Genomic DNA, 22,324 nt, shown 5'->3' on the forward strand with positions numbered 1-22,324 from the left:
GTATTTTGTATCTAGGAGAAACAAAGCTTCTCTAGAACAACCCCCAAACTCTCTTTTAATTTCAGAACTTTTAGAAGTTTACTTTGCAACCATTTCATTTTCTGCTATGATCTAGGATTACATTTACAAAAAAAAAGAAAAAAAAGAGAATTAAGAAAATTTGGGTAGAATCTGCCAGTTTAAAACAGTACCTGACAATAGTGAGAGGGTAGGACATGATACACATATTCATGGATAAAAATACATAAGAAAACATTCAATAATCATTACCATCTCTATCTTACTGTAGTGTTCTGCCACTCAAATATGTTTAGATAGCCAATGTACAAAAGTTTTGTGGGAAACTTAATAACTGTGTGTGTTAAAGAACTAGCCAACTCAGACAACAGAATTAAAAAAGAAGAAAGCACATATATTCTCATCGTACAAAAAAAAAAAAAAGGAAACTAGGCTCTCCAGTTTCTCTTTTGCAAGTGCTGTACCTGACTACCAAGGTGATTTTTTTTAAATTCTCATTTTTGTTTAAACTTTACCTTGCCAGAGGCCGCCTGGCTCTGTTAACAGCCTCGAGGTCTGCATAGCGGAGATCCAGCTGGCAGCCCACCAGAATGACAGGTGTGCGAGGACAGAAGTGCTTGATTTCTTGATACCACATTGTTTTCACATGATTCAGGGAATTAGGATTAGCAATTGAAAAGCACAGAACAACAACGTCGGACCTAGAAAGGTAACAAGAAAATACCTGATGAAAACCCCATAAATTATTTTTGCTGCAGTTTCACCTATTTCTGTTACTGCTCCGCTCTGCTCTTTGACAAATGTGCTGACACCAGATGTCAGAATACGTGTTGCTCGTGCAGAGGTGTGAGAGAAGCTACACATTTCACCACAAAAGCATGGGAGCACAAAGCCACATACCCAGGAAGCACTGCCCCTCCATGCCGAGATGATCCCAGCACATGGGAGCGGAGCACTAAGAAGAGAGGTAGGGCTTTCCATTCTCTACTTTTACACAACAGTTACTCACAGGCTGTCCCTGCTTCAGCAATTCTGCTGACTGGACACCTAAATTGTAGTTCAAAGATCATTGGTGCTTAGGAATTAGAGAGGAACTGTGCAAAACTTCAGAACAGCCACATAGGCAGACACAGGTCACTTGTGAACTTGTCATGGAGAAATACCTTTACCGCACTGTTTGAAGTACTGAGGTGGCTGCCTTTGCAATGTGCTTTGCACAGCAATTCTCCAATGCCTTTAATAAATAACCTGTTAGAAGGGCAAACTACTGCAAAATGACCACTTCTACAATATCAGCAAAAATAAACATTACAGTGAAAATAAGGTCAGTAAACCATAGAATAGGACAGTGGCTTAAATTAAGAGTAAGCATGGCAATATTTGCAGGGTTTTAAAGGTTTCTAAGAAAACAGAAACTACTTCACTAAATGAACTTGCCATATAAATTGTAAGTGTGAGGATTAAGGTTGACAGTTCATCCACTGAACCACAGCCTAACTCTTGTCAGAGCTGGCACCCAAAGGCAGAGAAATGATTGAACACTTGTCTCAGGGCATACCTAACTAGGGGCAATTTCATTATTTATAAACAAGCAGTTCTCAAGCTCTTGGGTCTCTTATGGGCAAAAAATAGAAAAGAAAAAAAAAGTTGAATTTAAACTCTTGAGAAAAATGGAAGAGAAGGGACATTTTGAGGAGGCAACTTATTGCTACAGAATTGTCAGCAGGGTAAGCTCAGCAATACCATCTCTATCTCAGTTCTATTCTATTACTCTTTAATTTAGCAACAATGTGTTGTATCTGCAGTTTGTGCCATGTACAGAGCATCAGCAGCAGTGAATCTTAACGTTCACCTTTTAAATAATGAAATACCTCCTCAGTAGTGCTGCTTTCTACATTTCACTGAGTGCACAGATATATCCAGCTATTTCTAAAGATAGCTGCACACAATACGGAGACTGCTGTGAGCATCAATTTAATGCAAGAGAAATGCTCCTGCTCCAAATTTCTGTCTTATATAAACTGCAACACATCTGTCATATCTAGGAACAAGGCCTTTTGAAACTGCAAAGTTCTCTGGTAAATAGTGAAGGGCTAAGCAGCCAACACAATGGTCTGCTGCACAGCTGAGGCAAACATGCTTTAAACTCAAACTTGCTCTATTCAAGGTCAGGTAGGAGTAAAACCTAAACCCCAGCAAGCATTTGCTCAGCTCCCAGAAAGAGAAATCAATGTACAGCTAAGGTACAAAAAACTCTGTGTTACATGTATTCTAACAGGGTCAATTGTTGTTCAATTCAAGGCCATCACGACTGCTGGAGTGGCAAGCGTTGACTGCTCCTAACTACAGTTAAGCATCTTACAGAGACAGCCTGTCAGCATCCTTCAGAAATTAATACCTAAGCCCAGTAATTGCAGTCACGAGGACCCAACCCTCCTGACTTTACAAGCCACAAGACACACATCACATCTCCCAGAAAACCAAAAGGAAACAGCTCCAGCAGGCATTCACAGGCAGGACACACCAGTTCCCCCAGGTGCCCGGTGCTGGGCTGGGCACAGTCTGTGCTCCGGAGGGAGCCAGGGTGAGCCGTGCCCCTGGGCAGGGCAGCCCAGAGCACCCAGCACAGCCCTGCATGTCTTACAGCCCTTGCCAAGGGAGTATCATGTTTTTGCCACCGTGGTCCTTTAGCAGCTCCTCGCCTCTGACCTTTGCTGGGCAATGGTAAAACGGAGATGAGCAAAGCTGGGTTCTTCCAAAACTCACTGCACTGGACATTGTCACCTTCCTGCCTTCCACATGAAGGGAATAACAGAGCAAAGAGGGGAAAAAAAAAGTGATTTTAAAATTATTTATCCTGTGTTAAAACCTGGACTTCTCCATAAAATAAAGATTCCTGAGAGTTCTGCAGTGGGCAGAGAGAAATTAAAGGTTCTGTGCCATGAACAGGACGGATGGGAAAGCACTGGGTAGTGGCAGAGTTCACGTGCTGAACCAGCACCACAGCTGGCTCTGCTAGCTCACAAAATACAGCCACTCTATCATAATAAATTAAGTTTTCATCCAAGTCATAAGCACAATTTGCACTCAGTACCACCTGGAGACAGAAATGTATGAGGAAGATTAACCAGCTACATAGAACTGCGAGCATTTGAGGAAAGGTGTCCTTTGGAAACTTTAATTAAAGTACCTACAATTCCTATTAATGTCAAAGGCACATTTATAACTTGCTAACACCGCAGTATAAAGTTTAGTTTGACATTTGTTCATAAAAAGCAGACCCTGTCAGGTTAAAATAATGCATGAATATTTCCTAAACATTAAAAATTTACCAATGTTATTTTAATATTCTCAGGGAATGTAAAAGGGTATGATTTTTTAAAATGCCTATTTTACTGCCATTTTTGTACAGTTACTTTTTGTGTTGGTTACCTAGAGAATGAGAAAGAAGAAAACACAAATAAACCTGATTTGTCCTTTCTCTCTGCAGCAACAGATTCACAAATACAAGCTGCATTTATTCTAAAAACACAATTTCATAGCCATTTCCCAGTAAAATTCAGGAATAATTCAAGAAACATTTTTATAAACCTGAACGCCAAGAAGTGCTTTATAGAATCATTGAACAGTTTGGGTTGAAATAGACCTTAAAGACCAATACTTTCCACCCCCCTGCCATGGAAAACCAGGAAGCCCAGACCGAGATCCTGAGACACAGGGATTGGAAAACAGCACAAGAAATCTACCTAATACCTATTCACAAAGAAATAATTCACTAAGATCAAGATTTTGACAGAAAGTACCTTCCCACACTTATCATTTCCAAAAGATTTTCATGTTGCCTTGCAGCCTTTCAGTGCAGAGCCCTTTCCACCCAGCCCCTTACTTAGGAAAGCAAGGCAAAATATGAAATTATGTAATACCACAAAAAACAACTGCCACACTTTTCTACTCCTTAAGGAAGGCTTAAAGCATTGGAAGTGTCCTTGTATTATAGGTAAATTACATATACATCAAGCTGAGCCTCAGGCTCATTAACAGCACCATTTGGCACACACCTTTCTACAGAAGGAAGGATGCCTAACAGAAATTCCATAGCAACCTCTTTCCACTCACAGTATGGAACCACGGTGGATGCAGAGGAGGGAAGTAGGTCTGCATTAATTTCAGTGGCCTAAGTATATAAAGCATTTACTTCCCCATCAGCTGAATGAAAGAGCCTCAAATGTTCACACAGGTAAGAAAATAAGAAAAAAACCAGTGCATACACACAGCATATCATAATAAAGTTACTGGAGAAAGCTGTCTATGGGACCCTCTCTGCTTATTACAGTCTTTCTTGGGCCTAAGTCAAACTCAGAAGAGAAAAAAAAATCATAAGAAATATATGTATATTTTGTAAAAATGTTTTTTCACAGTTCCTCATGATCATATGATGAAGAACCTGAATAGGTTATAAACCACTGTAAAGCAGAAGGGGAGGCTCACAAAATTGGGTAGCTGAAGATGATTTGAAGATACTGCCTATTGCTTTTTTGTGGCAGAAAACATAACAAAAGGAAGCAGCAGAGCTGAGAGACACCTGAAGGTGACTGGATTCCCCATCAGCTGAGCCTCTGCTAGTGAAGCAAGAGACTGTCCTGCGTCTGTGCAGCACCTCTGCTCTGGAGACATCTCTGGGGATCATTCCAACCCAGGCCAGCAATGGCTGGAGAGGCACAGGAATGTGTGAGCTTTCACTCACAAGGCACTTCTGAAACCTCAGACCTCCTCTGAAGAAAGGAGGGGAGCTGCTGGCCCAGCCTCAGCTTAGGCACCAGCTGCTCCATGACAGAGGGCACTGATCTAACTAAAGGCAGACCAAGTAACTCTGTGAAGCCACAAACTCACCCTAATCTCACTGAATTTGATGAATGCAAATACCCTTTTACATCAAAGCTACCTTGGTTTTGTTCTTACAGAAACAGCATCATCATTATCCCTTGGAGAAAAAAATCAGAAGAAGGTTGGTGGAAGTCTTCAGATATCAGTGACAAAGCCCTGTTCTCATGGACTCCTTTCAGCAGCATTCCAAAGGTACATTTTTAGGGATTCAATTACATTGGAGTAACTGGAAAAGGGAATTGTAATCACACAGAAGAAGTTAAATGCATGTGTTCCTCTGCATACACACAATACCCACAAGGCTTACAAAATCCATTCACAATGGAGGAAATACTCTAAAGATATTTTAAGAGGCTCTGTCAGCAGTCTAACAGCAAGACTCATTCACATTTGTAAGTCATGAGGAAGAAGCTGTTTTCTGTCCATGCTGTATGAACAGATTTTGTTTGGTCTACAGCTCATATTTAAGTTGCAAGTAAATAAGTCATCCTGGCTGAATTAGCTAACAACTCCCATTCATGGTATTGAGAATATAAATATTTGATTGAATTAACTCTTTGCAGGTTTGTGCTTATGTGTACACATACTATAGCTACATGCTAAAAAAACCCAGGATACAGAGGCGATTTATGAAATTAGCCACACATGTTCACCTGAGGGAGAGGGAAAAAAAGAAAAAAAAAAAAAGAAAAGCATGCAAAAAGCGAGAAAAAGAGCTACAAGCCAGCTTCTAGAATTAGCTTGAACATGGTGATATGTTGACACTCATTCAAAACCAGATTGGACAGGAGGGTGGGAGATAGTGAATCCTGACAAGTTGAAATGTAAATTAAGATGTTTTGTCTTTACACTTGCCTCCTAGAGAAACTGCTACAGAATAACAACTTGGGCTTTAAATGAAGTTCACACCTCAGCTGCAGGCTTAGAGAATACAATAGCACCAAGGGTAGATTGTTATTAAACAAAGAGGTGACTGGCAGCTGGAAATCAATACATTAATTCATAACCAAGACATTATCATTTTACAGAATTTTGGGATGATTGTGCACCAAATGAAACCCTATGGGAGATTATCAATAAATGGCTGTTTGGCATCACATACTGCCTAAACTGAACAGGATATTTCCAAAACTAAAACACACACTTTTAGTCTAAGGTGGGGGGGGAAATGTCATTCTGTAAACTGCAGCAAATATCTCCACAAGTCTCTGCAGCCACATCCCCCTCACTCCCTTAAGCTGTCAGGAACTGTTTCCCAAAGCTCCCAGAGGAGTGTGATTATTAAACTAAACACCACAGAGCAGAATGCAAGCTGATCTCACTCTCCATACTCCCATTAGGGGATGGCACAGAAACATTAACTATTCCATTCCCAGTGGCATTTAAATGTTCCTCTAGCTCTGTCACACAAAATAGTGGAAAACAGATTCCTTTTCCCCTCCTTTCATGTTTCTATCTGTGAAAAATAAAGTTAAGAAGGATTTAGCTGTGCTACAGGCCCTATTAACTGTTCACCCTGTCATCTATAGCATAATCTACTTATGTAACATTTTCTAAAACTGTATGGAGCAAACTTCTCCAATGAGCAGCAGGCAAGTTAATGACTTGCTGGTTCTTGTTACACCAGGTTTAGGACAATTAGAGGTCTTGGCTGAATGTTTGCTGGAGTAAGCCTTCCCCTGCATAAGGTGCAGATGCATAGAATTTTTTTAAGAGAACGAAAGGATTATATTATTATATGATCCTTCAGACAATCAAAACATGGGGCACTTGCAGGTATAACCTTGAGCAGTTTGGCATGAAATAGACCTTTCACTGTATTGCAAGATTTGACACAGCTGAGTAGACTGCAGCTCAATGTACAGAGGTGATTTAAAATAAATTCCTGTAAATATGAACATTCAGCATTGAAAAACTAGTTTTAAAATGTCAACCCAGATGAAATACTAAACAGTCTGCTTTGAATGCTACATTAACAATCTTAAAACAACCAAGTACCTAAGCAGTGGTTACAATCACAACATCTTAAAACTGAAATTCTATTTCAGTCTATTTCATTAACAGACTTGCAGAAAAACCACTATCAGGAGAGCAGGCTTCCAGAACAGCCTTTTAAAGCTAATTAGGATATAGCAAACCTCATTCTACACAATTCAGTTCTGCAAACCTCACAAATGAATCACTGTGTTCATATGCTTAATCCTCAAGATCTCAAGTTATCCACGTCCTCCTCGGCGTTTGCAGGATTAGAATCTAAGTATGTTGTTTCCTCCCTCTCCCATCCTGTCAGTAAACGTGGGATCAGGGTTCAGAACATGCCTGATTCTGCTCTCCTAATCTCCAGTAATCTTCTCAGTGACACAGTATCTGTTGCAGAATATCAGGAGGCCACATCAAAGCGGAACAGTGAGTGGAAACATGAAGTTACATCCAAATTTATCAATGCAGGCTCCACATGCTGCCAAAAGGTAAAACAGTATCTATGGACATCTTCCAGTAGCACTAAATATTAAGGTAAATATTACCTTAAAGACTGTAACTTCTCTCACAAAGCTTATTTACAAATAGAACAGGTTGTGCACCCCAGATGTGTTGCCACTTTAGGTCCCGACAGAAAATTCCAGGTAATTCATGAAATCTCTGTGAAAATTCCTCAGTGCTGTACACAGAGGAGTGTTGTACAAACACACAGAGTTCTACAGCCTGAAAATTTAATGGGTGGTTTCAACCAGCAGAACCCTCTACAGGATTTCTAAGGGGTAGAGAATAGAAAAGACCATCCTCCTTCAAAGTCACTTGTGTCATCAGGCAGCACAGAGAGAAGAAAAACAGCAAGACAGTACATTTTGGCCACATGCAATAGAAAGCTGGGGCTGACACTATACAGAGGGCATTCATTCCCAGCTGGAAAAAAAAAATGTGTCTGTCTGAGAAGGTCTGATCAACTGCAGTGACTGAAGCAGATATGAAAAGGTTATGAAAAAGTTCAACAAGGTGAAAAAATGTGTGAGGACTGAGACCTCTCAAATGTGAGTTATGAAAACATATGTCCAAAACCCACCTTCAGCTCAGTATTTGCCTAATACAGCTGTTCTGCTGTCTGTACTGCCACAAGGTCACATCTAATTAAACAAACCAGAAAGACTATCACTGGCTTCAGTCCTTGCTGAAACTATGCTGAACTTTTCCAAACATATGCATATACACACACATATATAATACAGTTGGAAAAATCTAGATCACATTCATTTAAATATATATTTATTACACATGTATTTTTTAGAATTTCCAGGGTTAATTGATTCACTAACAGACATTTTATATTCATAGAAGAAAAACCTCAGCTTTAATTAAGGAAATGGAGAAGAGCCTCATCTTTCATGAATCTAGCTCTGCTCTCAAGAGGTTAGCTGCCCATTCAACATCACAGCTTTTAATAAAATAAATATTTCATTGATTGAGAGTGATATTTCCCAACATCTCTCCTTGTTTGTTGCTTGTTAGGCAATTATATCAAACACTGCTTATACAGGGAGAGAATGCTCATGCTCAATTCTCTGAAACTACGATCTTATTTTGGAGAATGTTCTTTAAAATTCAAAATAGGACAACAGTTGTTGACAGAGCTTAGCAGGCTGTTCAAGGAAATGTAGTGTAGTAAAACTATGCTGCTTTTTAAATATTTATATCTTTTTAATCCTTGCAGCAGATAATCCTCTTTGCAGTGGGCAGGAATATGAATACCCGTGATTGTTAAGTCCTTGCTTTCCAAAATTCAGATTTGCAATTTATTTCTACCTCCAAAATTTGAATGCAAGTATTTATTAAAATTTTACTTGGATCAATTTACCTCCCATAAGCAAAGCGCCTGTCTTTGTGGTGGTCCCCAAAAGTATCCCACAGCCTGAGGGAAACACTCACTTCATCCACAACATCTCTTGAGCGTTCAAGGACCTAGAAGAGAACACACATAACATTCTCTTTCCCTCCATCAGACAAATACTTTGTAATTCACCCCATTAAAAGGTCCAAAACATACTAGGTCAAAGGTCTATCTTATGCAGTTTTTACCAAATGATGTATCTTATAAAACAGGCAGAATACTTACATCTCTAAAAATAGGTTTGATAAAGAAATTACTTTCGAACAAGAGGTGTATCACAGCATGGCTGCAGTAGAGGTCACTGATAAAATACTTGTGAGCTCATTGCTGCATCCTGGCAGGAGAAGGCTTGCCAAGAAACAATAGCAGCACCTCACAGCATGTGCTGCACACCCTGCACACCTGCAGCCCTTACCTCCTGGCAGACACGGTACTGATCAATGGCCCAGACGGTCGGGACGTGCGTTGCCAGCAGCTGATACTGAGTCAAGGTTGTGTTGCAGGCTCTGGCACAGATCAGACGAGTCTTTCCCACTGCATTATCTCCAACCACCACACACTTGATAGTTTCAACGTTGGGTCTTTCGTAGTCCATGTCAATGTCCATTCATCAAAAACTGGAACAAGACAGTTAAAGTTGTTTTCTACTTCTGCGTAGAAAGTAGAAATTACTGTTTAGAATCAGAGTCTTTAACTTCCTCTTCTTGAGAGATGCCTGGAGACAGCAAACTCTTAAGGAAAATTGTGTAGTAAACTGTCCCAAAGTAGGCCAGCCAGTCCTTTAAATACTGCTCAGTTATGCAAATACACAACTATTTGGACCACAGTGGCTTTATGCTGCTCACATGCTATTTTCATTTTGGTTTCTGTAAACACAAGCCTGTTTGCAGAAGATAGATCTTGGTGAAACAAGGGCAGCTAGCATAAACTTACCTCTTGCTAATACTTTTTATGCCACAAGGAAAAAAAGCCTGGGAATCAGTGGGTTTAACCTGAAGGATACCAGTATAAATCTGCCCTCTGCAATCCTGCCCATTCAGGATTTGATTTAGGGCTGTCCAGACAACATTGGTAACAGCAAGTCACACAGATGCCTTTAACACACAATAAGACTCACTTGTAAGACAACTCCAGAGACTGTTCGCTACAAAACCACAATTCCATTACATCCTGTAAGTATCACACGCACTTAATTGTCCAAGGAGAAGTTTGTACAGATCATGGACTAAAAGGAAACCAAAAAGCCAAGCAGGAACTTGCAAATATACTTATCTATACCTTTAAATTCTTTTTGATGTGAAATACAAAGTGAAGAGAAGTAGTTTTTTGAAGATACTGTCCTCATGGAAAGATATTATTGAAACTATTTCCTTAAATATTCTATGGCAATATATTGAACAAATGCCTGGATACAAAGACAAGCTGGAAAAAATGGATGTTTGAAAGACTAAAACCAACTCATGCTTGTTTACTACAGTCTGTCATTTTCATATGTGGGATCATAGTTTGATATATCTGAATTTGATTTTCTAATGTCTAGCAGTCTGATGAGCAATCTGGTCTCTGCCAGGAAATGGTAATCAAGGAGAGAGAATTCAAGTCACAAACCTTTTCAAGAAGGCTTGACTAATAATTATTTCAGCAAGAAACCTACAGCAATTTAATTGACAAAACACAGGTCATCATCTGGAGTGATGGTGTCCTCTTTTCTGAGAAGAAAGCACTACAGATAAAGAAATCCAATGACTTGTTTTAATACCTTTTTTTAATATTCACATCTCATTCACACTTAGATATAGACTATATATTAGCTGTCAGGCTGTTTAAAATAACAGATTCAGGCTATTTTGAATTCACTGTCAGAGGCACTATGTTCTGATTTAAGAAAAAATCCTGTTTAGTAACTACTAGTCAAACAATGATTTTAACTGTATTCTTTTCATTGTTTAAACTGATGTACACCAAGAAACAAAAGTCTTTGTTAGAACTGAAGGCTACCCATTTAGGTAAAATTTTGACTAAGGACTGTGTGCTAATAACTATAGTGGCTAAGACACATTTGTAATCTTTATTTACATGTGGAGGGACGAGTTAGGGACAACACAGACAAGGTGCAAGAGTGATTTTTGCCACCACTGTGTCCCACTGATGTCTCCACAGACACTGAATGCTTCTGGAAACGCTGCAGTACAGACTCTCGAAATGAGAATACATTTTGAAGTTATCCTACCCGAGACTGAAACGTGGGCCCAGACACCTGGCATCCTGGCCCAAGAGCATGGCTGCACAAGCAGAGCTCTGCAATGTGAAGATGCAGAGCAGAGAACACTCTTTGAACACACAGACACACATGGAGCAGTGGGCACACGTGAGCCCTCAGCGCCTCGTGACTCCGGCCCGTGGTGCCAGCACCGGGGTTTGGGCTGCTGAGGACACAAAGCTGTTAAGAGACAGCCTTGATCCCTTCACCTGGCTTGTAACCTGCACCCCGAGAGGTTACTGCTCTGGAGATAAAGCATCCAGAGGCTCCCAGCTCCCTTCTGTGACCAGCCCCAGCTGCCTGCTGGATGGAAGCTCCCACCAGGCCGGTACCCGGGATGGCCAGGGGCTCTGTACCCTCTCTGTGATTCCAAACACAGGAAGAGAAACACGAGCTAACTCCTTGTTCCTCCTCAGTCACAATATAAATAAAAGTACAAAAAAACCCCTTTTTTCCCTCCACACTGCAGAGAACGTGGCATATTCGTACACCACGGCCTCATAGGCAGGGCCCCAAATGAGTAGCAAAACCCCAAGAGCTTTCAGCACGTGATCTTAAAAAGCTTCAAGTCTGAGAATAAACAGCAACCCCTTTGACATATTATGGGGTATTAAATTACTTCATATTTTATTCATGCATGGACTAGACATCACAGATGGAATGTGGAAATGTTTACAAGGCTAGAAAGCAAAATGAAGGAGCATGGCTAGCCAATGTGTCTGGTTGGTTTTAAACTACCAAGCAGAGATGCCAAATCAATTTTTCTTCCAACCCAATATTCCATTAAAAAGCTGTTACACAGATTAGCTGTCGTATTATATAACAATTTGATTTAAAAATTCTTCCAAAGTTCTTAAATGGTAGTTCTACATAAAACATGCTTCAGTAAATCACAAAATATGTATTAAGTACAAAGTCTGGAATGTTAAAAAATTTCCAACAGGATAACAAAGCCAGCTTAAAATTAACAGGCAAATTTAAATAAAAGTAACTAGATAAATCAATGCAACTATCGGAGAATCCTAGAAAAGGAACACATGAAAAAAAAATTAAAATTACTAGGATTTTAACTTTCCAATATACTTAATAACTTAATTAAAGCAAAGTTATCACAGGACTCAGACACAGCATGCCTGAATGCCCTGCTGTAGATCAATGGCAATCTAATGAAGATATTTTTAGCATGACTCAATACTGCACAGGACAGAGATTAAAATAAACTGGCAATAAAAACAAAAGTAGAGCTCTGTGGCTTAAGCTGTATTGCTTAAGGAAAGTTCTTAAATATCCTCCAGTATCTATAACATAACTATGTGTTAAAAATCCACATCATTTTAACATTGTTCACTAGTTTTCAGGAAGGGATTAAAGCAGAAATAGCTCCTGAAGAGACTGAGAGACAGAAACCCAGACAGATATTTAGACACCTCAAGTAAAACCAGATGCTAACAACAAATTCCAGTATAAACAATTAGCAAAACAAGTTGATTAAGTGCTTACAAATGTAGCCAGATGCCTTCTGGCTACTGGAATGATTAAAGCCAGGAATAAATGCAAGGTCTAAAGAATACAGGCACAGTTAGTTTTTTTTAAGGTAGCTTCTAGGTTAAGCTGGTGCTAAATCTATTATATAATCACACTGATTAAAAATGCTGAACATGTATTTACAAAACTAGAATAAAAAAAAAAAAAACAACTAGATTTGATCTCTGAAAGTCTGGTAATATCTAGAATGACCAACTGGAACTGAAACTGAACTGGTTAGACAAGAACAAAGCAGCATATATAAAGATTTTTTTAAAAAAAGGCATAACATTCTAAGATCAACGAAAAACTCGCTAAAACCAACCTACAACCAGCAACAGCTTAGTTTACCAGCAAAACAAAGCAGGGTAAAACTATGACGAAAGTTACTGGAAGTGTAACCAGTCCCAGAAAGGGCACTGACACAAAGGCCAGAGAAAGACAGAAAGGCCATCAAATGAGGGCCAGCAAGGAACCTACCAGGGAAAAGGTCTGATCACAAATCACCGTTTCCAAAAGAAAGGAGCACAAAATTCAGCTGCTTAAACCAATTCTAAAGAAAGATGAGCAGATGGATGGAAAAAGATACCCGTAAGAATAACACAGGATCTCAAAAATCTCTTAGGATGTTCTATTTTTACATTGTCACCTGTGATTGTTTGCAGATGAAGAGAAGACAGAGGCAGCCAAAAAAGCAGGAGATGAGAGCAGACTCAAGATCTAACATAAAGCCATTTAATTCATTCACTTGATTAGCAGTAAAGAAATATTCCAAATAAAGCTGATTTATTTCCAAATAAATATAAAGCTACTGTTTTGAACCATGCCTTGCAGATGGTTATGGTTGCCAAATTTTTTTCTGCTGCTTCACCTCAAATTGCCGTGGGCTACTTGGTTTTTCATTTAGTTTCTTCCTCATTACTAAATGAGTTGTTATTATAATCACCATAAAACAGTTGTGGTTGCCATAGCATGCGAGTTGGTCAGCCTCAATAATGAAACACTCCCTTTCTGGAGAAATTTTCCAAAAGATCTGTAGATGAAGCACATCACCTGATTATTGAGTCCACTGGTACACAGATTAAACACAATAGACACAAACAATCTCTGATTTTTAAAATCTCTGATGTTTAAAATCCTCACCTAGCATATACAAAACATAACCAAGATTTTTTTTCAAAGAACAGTAGCTAATTATCCACCCTTTTCTCTTCAGCACAAACCAATGACAAACATCACAAACAAACCACAGAGAGTGTCTACACTAATCAGTGATTATGGGGTGATCCTGCAGCCATTTACTTCTTAGCTGTGTACTTACAGGACCCCTCAAAGCAAGCATTTTACTTAGCTCTTGTGCTAAGAGCAAACTCTTCAGATGACAGTTCAGAATGACAAGCATGTAAGAACCTTGCCTGTTCAGTGGAATTTTTCTTCAAGCTATTCCATGAGGAAAAAAAATAAAAATTTTTACCTGTGTCAAGTAATCTGACCAAACATGCAAACCAGGAACTCCTTCAAACAAAGGGAGTGACAACCACAATTAAAATGCCATAATTTTACTAAAGAAATCTAATGGAAAGAGACACCAAAGTCTAACATTACTTAATATGAATGGTGGGCATGGGAATTATCTGAAAAACTCAGGCCACCAGTAAGGCAAAAAGATCATCAAAATTATCCCCAAACAACACACTTCCCTAAAACTATGTGAAAGTGCATTTGTAGCTCCCCCATACTTCAATCTATTCTGGAGATGTATTTTTTAGTATAACTTTGGAGTGACTCCTTCAGAGAACCATGTCGAAAAGAATATAAAAAAAAATTACAAGACTATGCAACACTTTTGCCTCCATCCTCAAGTTGCAAAATTACTGCTTGCAACCATGGAAACTGGAAAAGGAGATACAAAATGCCAAGTTCTTCAGGCACTGAAATCACTACCTTGCAGTGCAGAATCCCAAGGCACCAGCAGGCTGGCAGGGACCAACGAGCACATGAGCCAGAGTAAGTGTGTGAAATGTTCTTTCTCAATATATAACCCACCATGTGGTGTTTCAGAATCTTTGGGGGATTAACACAGATATGCCAGGGGACAAAGCAGGAGGAATTTAGTGTTCACCTGTGCAAGAACGTAGAATTCACAGAAAAATCTTCTTTGGGGAAAAGTTAAGGGCTAAAAGATTGTGTTGTGGTTTGGCTCAACTTAGTCAAAGAATTTAGGGCTCCACCAAGTATATTTGTAAGGTTAATGACAACATGGGATCAACCAACAGATAAACTACCAGGAACTGAAAGAGCATCACAAAACATTTTTCAAAAGGTGTACATTAATATTTTATTAAATCATAGGAGACTGGTTTCAAGAGGAAAACTATTCCTGGTCAGCATCAAAGAACTAGCTGGTGACAAAGGGTAGTAAGACTCAAGGTGGGATCAGATCACTAGGTCACCAGGGGACAAGGTGGACATGATGTATAACAGGCTGGATTCTTGTCCAGGATGAAGCAGCATTACTCTTTTGCCATTATTTCAAGTTCTGGCAGTTTACATGGAAAGACTGAAGAGACTGCCTCAGAAGGAAGAAATTCAAGATTAACTCTGGAATTTATCACCTATTTGCCCTACCTGGTCCATGAGCAGAAGAAAACAACAGATATATCAATGACTGGGGAAGGACAAAAACCCTTATATTCTAAAGCTGACCTGATTGCAAATGTGAGACCCTGGGCTCTCCCATGGGTAGGAAGACAAGGGCAGGTGATGGAAATGTTTCACTGCACAAGGTGATAAATGAGATAACCCTGCTGCTGCCCACAAGAGTACAGGTCAACAGAAACACCTTTATCTTCCACATTGGCAGAACCTGGTTCTACCCTTTTTCTTTTGTCCTGGGATAGCTTAGGGTCAGTATCAAAGAAATAAATCCCTCAGAATGCTGCTAAAATTTGATACAGCTGGAGAAGTTCAACACTGAGGCTGTCATCAAGAGAGACTCCATTTGGCTTGCCTGAACCAACTTCTTTCATGTCAGCTTTTGATCAATAAGCATCAGATTCATTTCTGGATGCTACCTCTTACTTTTTAAAGACAGAAGTCGTCAGAAGCTTCCAATCAGTTGCCATAATCCCCACTCTATCCCTCAAGTTTTAAAGGGAGTGAAAAATTGACCATGGCTTCACACAGAAATGAAAGGAGCAGCCCCCAATGATGATGTAAAGTTGAAGACAGAACAGATGTCTCTAAGTTTGCTAGAAAACTTCTCACCCAAATGATCACCACAACCTTCACAGAAACTGCAGAGACAGGGAATAATAATTCCTGGTTTCTGCGTCAGATGTCTGTCACTCTGCTCCTTCTCTACCTGCATGACTCCAGATTTGTTTGTTTCTGTTAATTATTAGGATCCTTTGTCAAGCCTAACCTACCTCTGTGATGACACAAAAACTTTTGATTAATAAGAATGAGCATTTCCTCAGATGCCCAAAAATCAGAGACACTAGTAAAACACAAATTCTTCCCACATAACAATGTGTAAAACAGACTGCCCTCTGCTGAAGGCAGACAGCTCAATAGCTAAGAATGAAAACATTCAATTTCAGGTACAATAACAGACTCCCCTGAGCCTCCTCAAAAAAACGCAGCTCACAAGGACCTGTTTTTGTGTTATGCACACTCAGTCTATCAGACCAAGCAGAGACCCAAATTAGACTCAGCATTAGACTTGAGCTATGTCACGTATCTGACAAGTTCTTCAGGAAGACCTGAAGGGCAGAAATCAAAAAGCTGATTACACTGAGCAGCTTACATATTGTTTTGACCTGTGACATACCTTGGGATATCCTTTGAGATGAGATCATTGCCCTAGAAATTAACCCACATGGCAGGTGAAGGAGATTTAACCATTTCAGAAACCTCATGTGTGGGAATCTGGGATGAGTGATTTTTACAGGGTGGCAGAGCCTGCAGCACTGCCACTCCTCCCTTCACCAATTTTCCAGAGTCTACCCAAGAACAAGCCACTACACAAGGCAGTCCCCTGTGCCTCTTTTTGCTTCTTCTTTCTGGGTGTGCACAGAGATGTGGAAAACAGCACTCATAGTGGACCCACCCAGGGTCCACTAGGGCATTTCAGCTTTTGCCTAAGCATCTTCTGAGGATTCCAGATATACCTGGCTACAACTGACTCTTCATTCCACCCACCAGAGATAATCACAGCAGACACAAGGGACTAGGCAGTGACCAAGATCTGGCATTGCTGTGGGTCATAATCCGTCACATCATCACAAACCGAAATTAACTGGCTGACATGAATAAAAGTGGCTGAGAACCAAGTACCTGAAGAATGGACAATACCCATTGATGGTGATAACCATCACCAAACAGCTGACACCTTTTAAAGCAGCCACCCATAAAATGCACAAAGTCCTCAGATCAGTCCTCCTTCTGCAACAGGAGAAGAGCATAATTATAATTATGCTCTAGAGCTGCTAGAGATGAGTAAGGGTGCACTGCTAATAGCATGTTAATTCAGCTCAAGAGTACATTTTTTGAAGTAAGTATTCCATGGTTTGGTTCACATCAGGTGCAGCCAGAGTGCATAAACTGAATTTTGAAAGGGAAGGTATGCCACCCACCAGTGATAAGCATTCAGTCCATGGGACCAGATTAAAGGCAGTCTGAAGTACTGCCCTTTGTCCCTGAGCTGTGTACAGTGTGGACACTGGATCCTCAGCACTAATTTTTTCATTCCCAGATCCCCTGCTACTGATTCACATGATCCATCAGTGTAGACAGAGCATCAGGTCTCTGATTCCTGCTCTGGTACTTGCATTAATATAACTGGGCCAAAGCTGCAGTTGAATCCTTAGTGACTGCCATGCCCAAGAATACCTGGGATAACACACAAAACTTGAAGCTCAAAGGAAAATGGGTCCCTGGAAAAGTCTGACTCAACAGTACTAGGTTTGATGATAATAAACTCCACAAAATGCCTGATTTTACTCTTGTGTAATTAAGATGCTTGTGGAGTGTTAAAGTACTGATAGTTTAGCAGAGGTTGTTAGTGATTGTACACACACAAAAGAGGTGTTGACGCTGCGTGCTGCTCCTAAGCAGTGTTCCCAACAGTACCGAAAGAATATCAACAATAACCACCAAATAACACATTCTCACAACTTTTGTGCCTTTCTGTGGGGAAAATATTTGCTGAGCTTCACTAGAGCTACAAACATAGAATATTCCAGAGACACTGGTGACCTTCTAGCACAGAGAGCTGTTGAATTCACTTTCTGTACTTGTTCTCTTTCCAAAAGATAGAATCAGGCTCTTGCTTCTTGAACTTAATGTGACATTTCTTATGCATTCTCTTCTTTGTTAATCAGTGATCTTAGAAAGACATTATATGGGATTTTATTCATTCCCAAAGACTATTACCACTAGGAAACTACCAAAGGAGAGTGAGACCTCATAATGACAGCAGGAAAAACCCACCCAAGGACCTAAACACTCACTGGAACAGTAAACACTTCAGGTAAATGCTATTTTCAGACCATGGGTCAAGTTCTGCACTTATGTCTCAAATGCAAATCCAGCAACATTAACAGAGTAGTGCAGGAGGCACACAGATGGAGGGTTTACTTGTGATGTCTAGTGCCATACAGAGACTAATTTGCAAAGAAAAAAATAATTTAAAAATAAGAAAGAAATTGCTATATTGTGTTTCATATCAGACAGAAAGGAGAGGAAAACAGAAAAGCAGAATAGTGTTGGATGGGAGGCAAAGGGAATCCATATTTTTATTTCATGACCTGCCTGTAATGCCAAAGAGCCCCAGCTATGACCACACACACTGCAGGTGCACCAATTACAGCTCATGCACCACTCACTCCTTCAGCAGAAAGTTTTTAGCTCTTTTATGGAAACCAAATCAGTGACCCAAGGATACAATCACCCAGTCTCTGAGCTGCTCTGCAAGTCTGCTGTATGCAGCAAGGACACCTAAGCTTTTCCTTTCCCCCTTCCCTAGCACATCCTTTGCTCTACAATGTTTGTATACTTTTCTGGCAGGAAGAAAAGGAGCAAGGGAGGAGCATGTCAAACACCTGTTAATCCTTTGCTTCTCCTCCTTTTGTCCTTTCATCCCCTTCAGCACAGGGTAACATCTGGATAAAGGACTTAAGTATTTTTCCAGCAAATCAAATGTATTAACAAACAATCAAGCATCAGGATTTACTGGTCAAGTGATCAGCTCTTCCTCTCAGCCTAATGCTTTACAGTATTTATGAAGCCTGGAGTTTTAAAAGGACAAGAGTTTTAGAAAGCTTCCCAGAGCTAAAAGTGATGTTTATTTCTTCTTGGATAAAAATACTTTTGTGAATCTGAGCCTGTCCCAGATCTTATGCTCATTAAGTATTATGTCACTTAGATAAAGAACCCTAGTACAAATACTGAACTCATTTTTTTTTCCTTCTTTAATAGTGTGTAGATGCACTGAGACCTAGAATCAGGTGTGCAAATGCAACAGACACAGAGGGAAAAGCATAACCTAATGGAAGAGGACCTCAGAAAAATACTGAAAAGAAATGAAGCCATTCCGTTCCCATGAGGTGTGACTCCTGATCCTGAAATACACCTTCTACTGAAATATTACTACTTACACTGGGCAGTCATGACAACTCTTCAGCATAATCCTAAAAACGGTGGGTTTCTCCCCACCTGAATTACTTTTGCCTAGAAAGACCAGCAGCTAAAGGACTCCCCTTAAGCACACTGGAAAAGCTAATTTCCACCTCAGCTTCTAGTAGAGCTCAAGCTATTGCAGCTCAAGCTGAACATTTGGCTTCAAGTCAGCTGTGTGTCCTGAAATAGTACACAAACTGAGGATGAACAAAGTCATTGAGACTATTCTGGCATCACTTCCTTGCTCTTGCTGTGACCATATGCAGAACCTCAAGGGCTTTCTTTTATTATTATCATTTTTTAAACAAGTATATTGTTGCCTTCAGAGTAGTGTCTTGACCAATAGACAGCAACTCCTGCACCTAGTCTGCCTCGGTACTTCCAGTGATTGATTTCTCTTTGCTCTAGATGTCAGATGCCACAATACCTACTAAAGGTTGACTGAACAGATTAAAAGTCTACTACTGTTTGTCTCTACAGCCTCTTTCTATGGCCCACAGAGAAGTCCTGACATAGGCACCAGATAATCTGTGACACAAGACGCCCCAACAACGTCCTGCTGTTATCACAGCAACTCACAGCAGACTCCACAGCCAAAGCACGGGGAAGGGAAGGGAAAAAAGAGGGGGAAAAGATATCCTTCGGGTTTTCACTAAGTGACACTCAGAGGTACCAAGCGCCAGAGGTTTGTGCTTCCCGTACACATCATACCCGTCTATTTTTGCCTTGCACCTCGTGGCCTCGCTGGAAAAGGAAACCAGACAGATCTTCTTCATCAAGGACTCAGCCCTCTCTGTCCTCGGAGGAGGGGAGGATGCCACCACCTCCCGCTCTCTCCCGACCAGGCGGGAGAGCACCTGCGGGCAAACGGGACGCGCGGGGCGCCCCGCGCACCGGCAGCTCAGAGCATGATCGCGCCCGGGCGACGCGGCACCTACCCGGGAGGGCGGGATGCCCGGCGGCCGGGGTGCCCGCGGCACCGGAGGGGTGGCGGCCGCCGCCGCGCCCCCGTCCCGCTGCTCCTCAGGCGGCGCTGACTCGGGCGGCGGCAGCCGTGACGTGCCAGCCCCGCGGTCTATTTTTAGCGTGGCGATTGGATTTCATTCATGAAACCGCGGCCGCGGCGTAAAGGGGCGGAGGATGGAGCCGCCCCCGCATGCCCGCCCGGCGGAGCGACCCACGGCCCGCAGCCGGGATGGCCGGGCGCATCCCGCCCCTGCCCCACGGCCCGCAGCCGGGATCACCGGGGATAATCCCTCTCTGCCCCACGGCCCGCAGCCGGGATCACCGGGGCGCATCCCTCTCTGCCCCACGGCCCGCAGCCGGGATGGCCGGGGATAATCCCGCCCCTGCCCCACGGCCCGCAGCGCAGGTTTTCCGCCATGGAATCGCACGGTAAAAGCTCGGACACGAAACAGCTTGAAATCAAAGCAACACCCCCCACAGGCAGTCTTTATACACTGTAAATACTGTTAATACATTCACAGTGCAAAGGTCCTGAAAGCCTCCCTGAATGATGCCCTAAGTTGGGGCATCATGTGATTTCTTACTGCAGGCGCTGCTGATAGTTTTGGAAATCACTTCTCTCTATTCTCACTAAGTTTTGAAGCCTTCATGTAAAATACACACGTCACAATTAAACCTCAACCTCCCTTTCTCTTACAGCGACAATCTGGACTTGGTGTTTTCAAACCAGTGAAAGCAGCTCCAGGCCCTGTGTGTTACAATCCAGACCTGCTCCCCGCTAAAACAGCAGTCTCTGGCTCTGTGTTTACCACTTCACATCAACAAACCTGTCACTAACCAGTAAGAGGTATGGGCATAATTGCACAGCTAAGGACAGTTTTTGGCATAGTTGTGACTATTTAAAAAGTAGTCAGTATTAAAAAAATACTCTCTTGCAGCAACCTGGTCTCATACATTGCACAGTCTCATAGCATTAAGACGGTAATTTTTTGGAAAACATTACAAAGTTGTTTAAAACCCCACTTACAAGAACAGTTATCTGTACCAGTAACAGGTTAACAGTATCAAAATGCATTTGGTTATAGTCAATTACTTACATTTTTCAAATACCCAGAAGCCAAACTTACATTAACCAGGTCAGACTGCAACAATTTTCAGTTGAGTACATCTATGTCAGGACAAATTACAGTTTGCAAACTCATATCAAAGGAAGCTATTAGGGGCAGGAGAACAACATGAATCATGGCAAATATTAAGCGTTATTTTCCTATCTTTGCACAGTTTGGATGGGCAACACAATTGCATCAGAAAGTAAAACAACTGTCACTCAGACATCCACTTACAAGCAATATCAAATATCATAACAGAAATATCAAGTTGATAATGCAGGCAACAAAAAGTAAAAATAAAAGCAAACAGATTTAAAATGTCTAGTATAATTACCTTCTGTTTTTTAAGTTTCAAGTTCTATGGGAATTTTTCTTCTCCAAAATGAGAGCTAAATTTTTCATTCTGTGCAAGAACAACAACCCCATGTATTCACTTGTCTCTCAGATACACAGTTTTTAGGAAAATAAAAAAAACCCCTCATGTTCACATGTTCATCCCATTCAATTCAGGAGGCTGGGCAAAGCAGTGTTATACAAAAGGGATTCCTTTTCTAAGCTGTTTCAGTATGTCAATTTTTAATTCCTTATTGGTACCTTTTTCCTAGAGTCTAAATGACCATTTTTTGGAGAAAAATCAGAGCTAGAACCCATGTCTCTATTAGAAACACCTAGACTATCACTGCTGCAAACAGCGAGTGTTAATGTGAGAACAGGTAAGTTAGCATCACATCAGAGAAAACTGATACAAAGCAACCAGACTTGCCATGATGCTGACTCCAGAAGTGTTGGACTGCAATTAAAAAAAAAATTCCAAACCAAGCCAATAAAAATCCCAGAAACCTTTGGATCTGATTCCCAGCTCTTTACAGAGTTTTTCTACAGAGAAAAAAAAAAAAAAAAAAAAAAGGGAAGAGGACAGGAAGAAAGTGTTATTTTTAGTCTACAATGGTAAATTTAGCAGAATACAGCAATGACAAAGATTAGTCAGGTGGTTAAAAT

The 22,324-nt window shown here is 40.8% G+C and overlaps 1 protein-coding gene across 5 annotated transcripts in view; it reads right to left on the minus strand.

The window, feature by feature from the left end:
* Positions 1-22,324, minus strand: part of RHOBTB1 (Rho related BTB domain containing 1) — a 48,662-nt gene that overhangs the window by 10,467 nt on the left and 15,871 nt on the right. For 3 of the 5 annotated variants that reach the window (XM_039719625.1, XM_039719627.1, XM_039719626.1), the window contains exons 3-5: positions 9,201-9,402; positions 8,753-8,856; positions 534-719 (exon numbers count right to left, since the gene is read on the minus strand). In XM_039719625.1, the coding sequence (XP_039575559.1) occupies positions 534-719; positions 8,753-8,856; positions 9,201-9,392 (482 nt within the window). In that variant the 5' untranslated portion in view covers positions 9,393-9,402. Of the gene's footprint in view, positions 1-533; positions 720-4,960; positions 5,088-8,752; positions 8,857-9,200; positions 9,403-19,961; positions 20,055-22,324 lie in introns of those variants that run through there. The other 2 variants (XM_039719628.1, XM_039719629.1) reach the window with 2 other exon arrangements.

Source organism: Passer montanus, unplaced genomic scaffold (assembly GCF_014805655.1).
Source record: "Passer montanus isolate IOZ18808 unplaced genomic scaffold, ASM1480565v1 scaffold42, whole genome shotgun sequence".
NCBI lineage: Eukaryota > Metazoa > Chordata > Aves > Passeriformes > Passeridae > Passer > Passer montanus.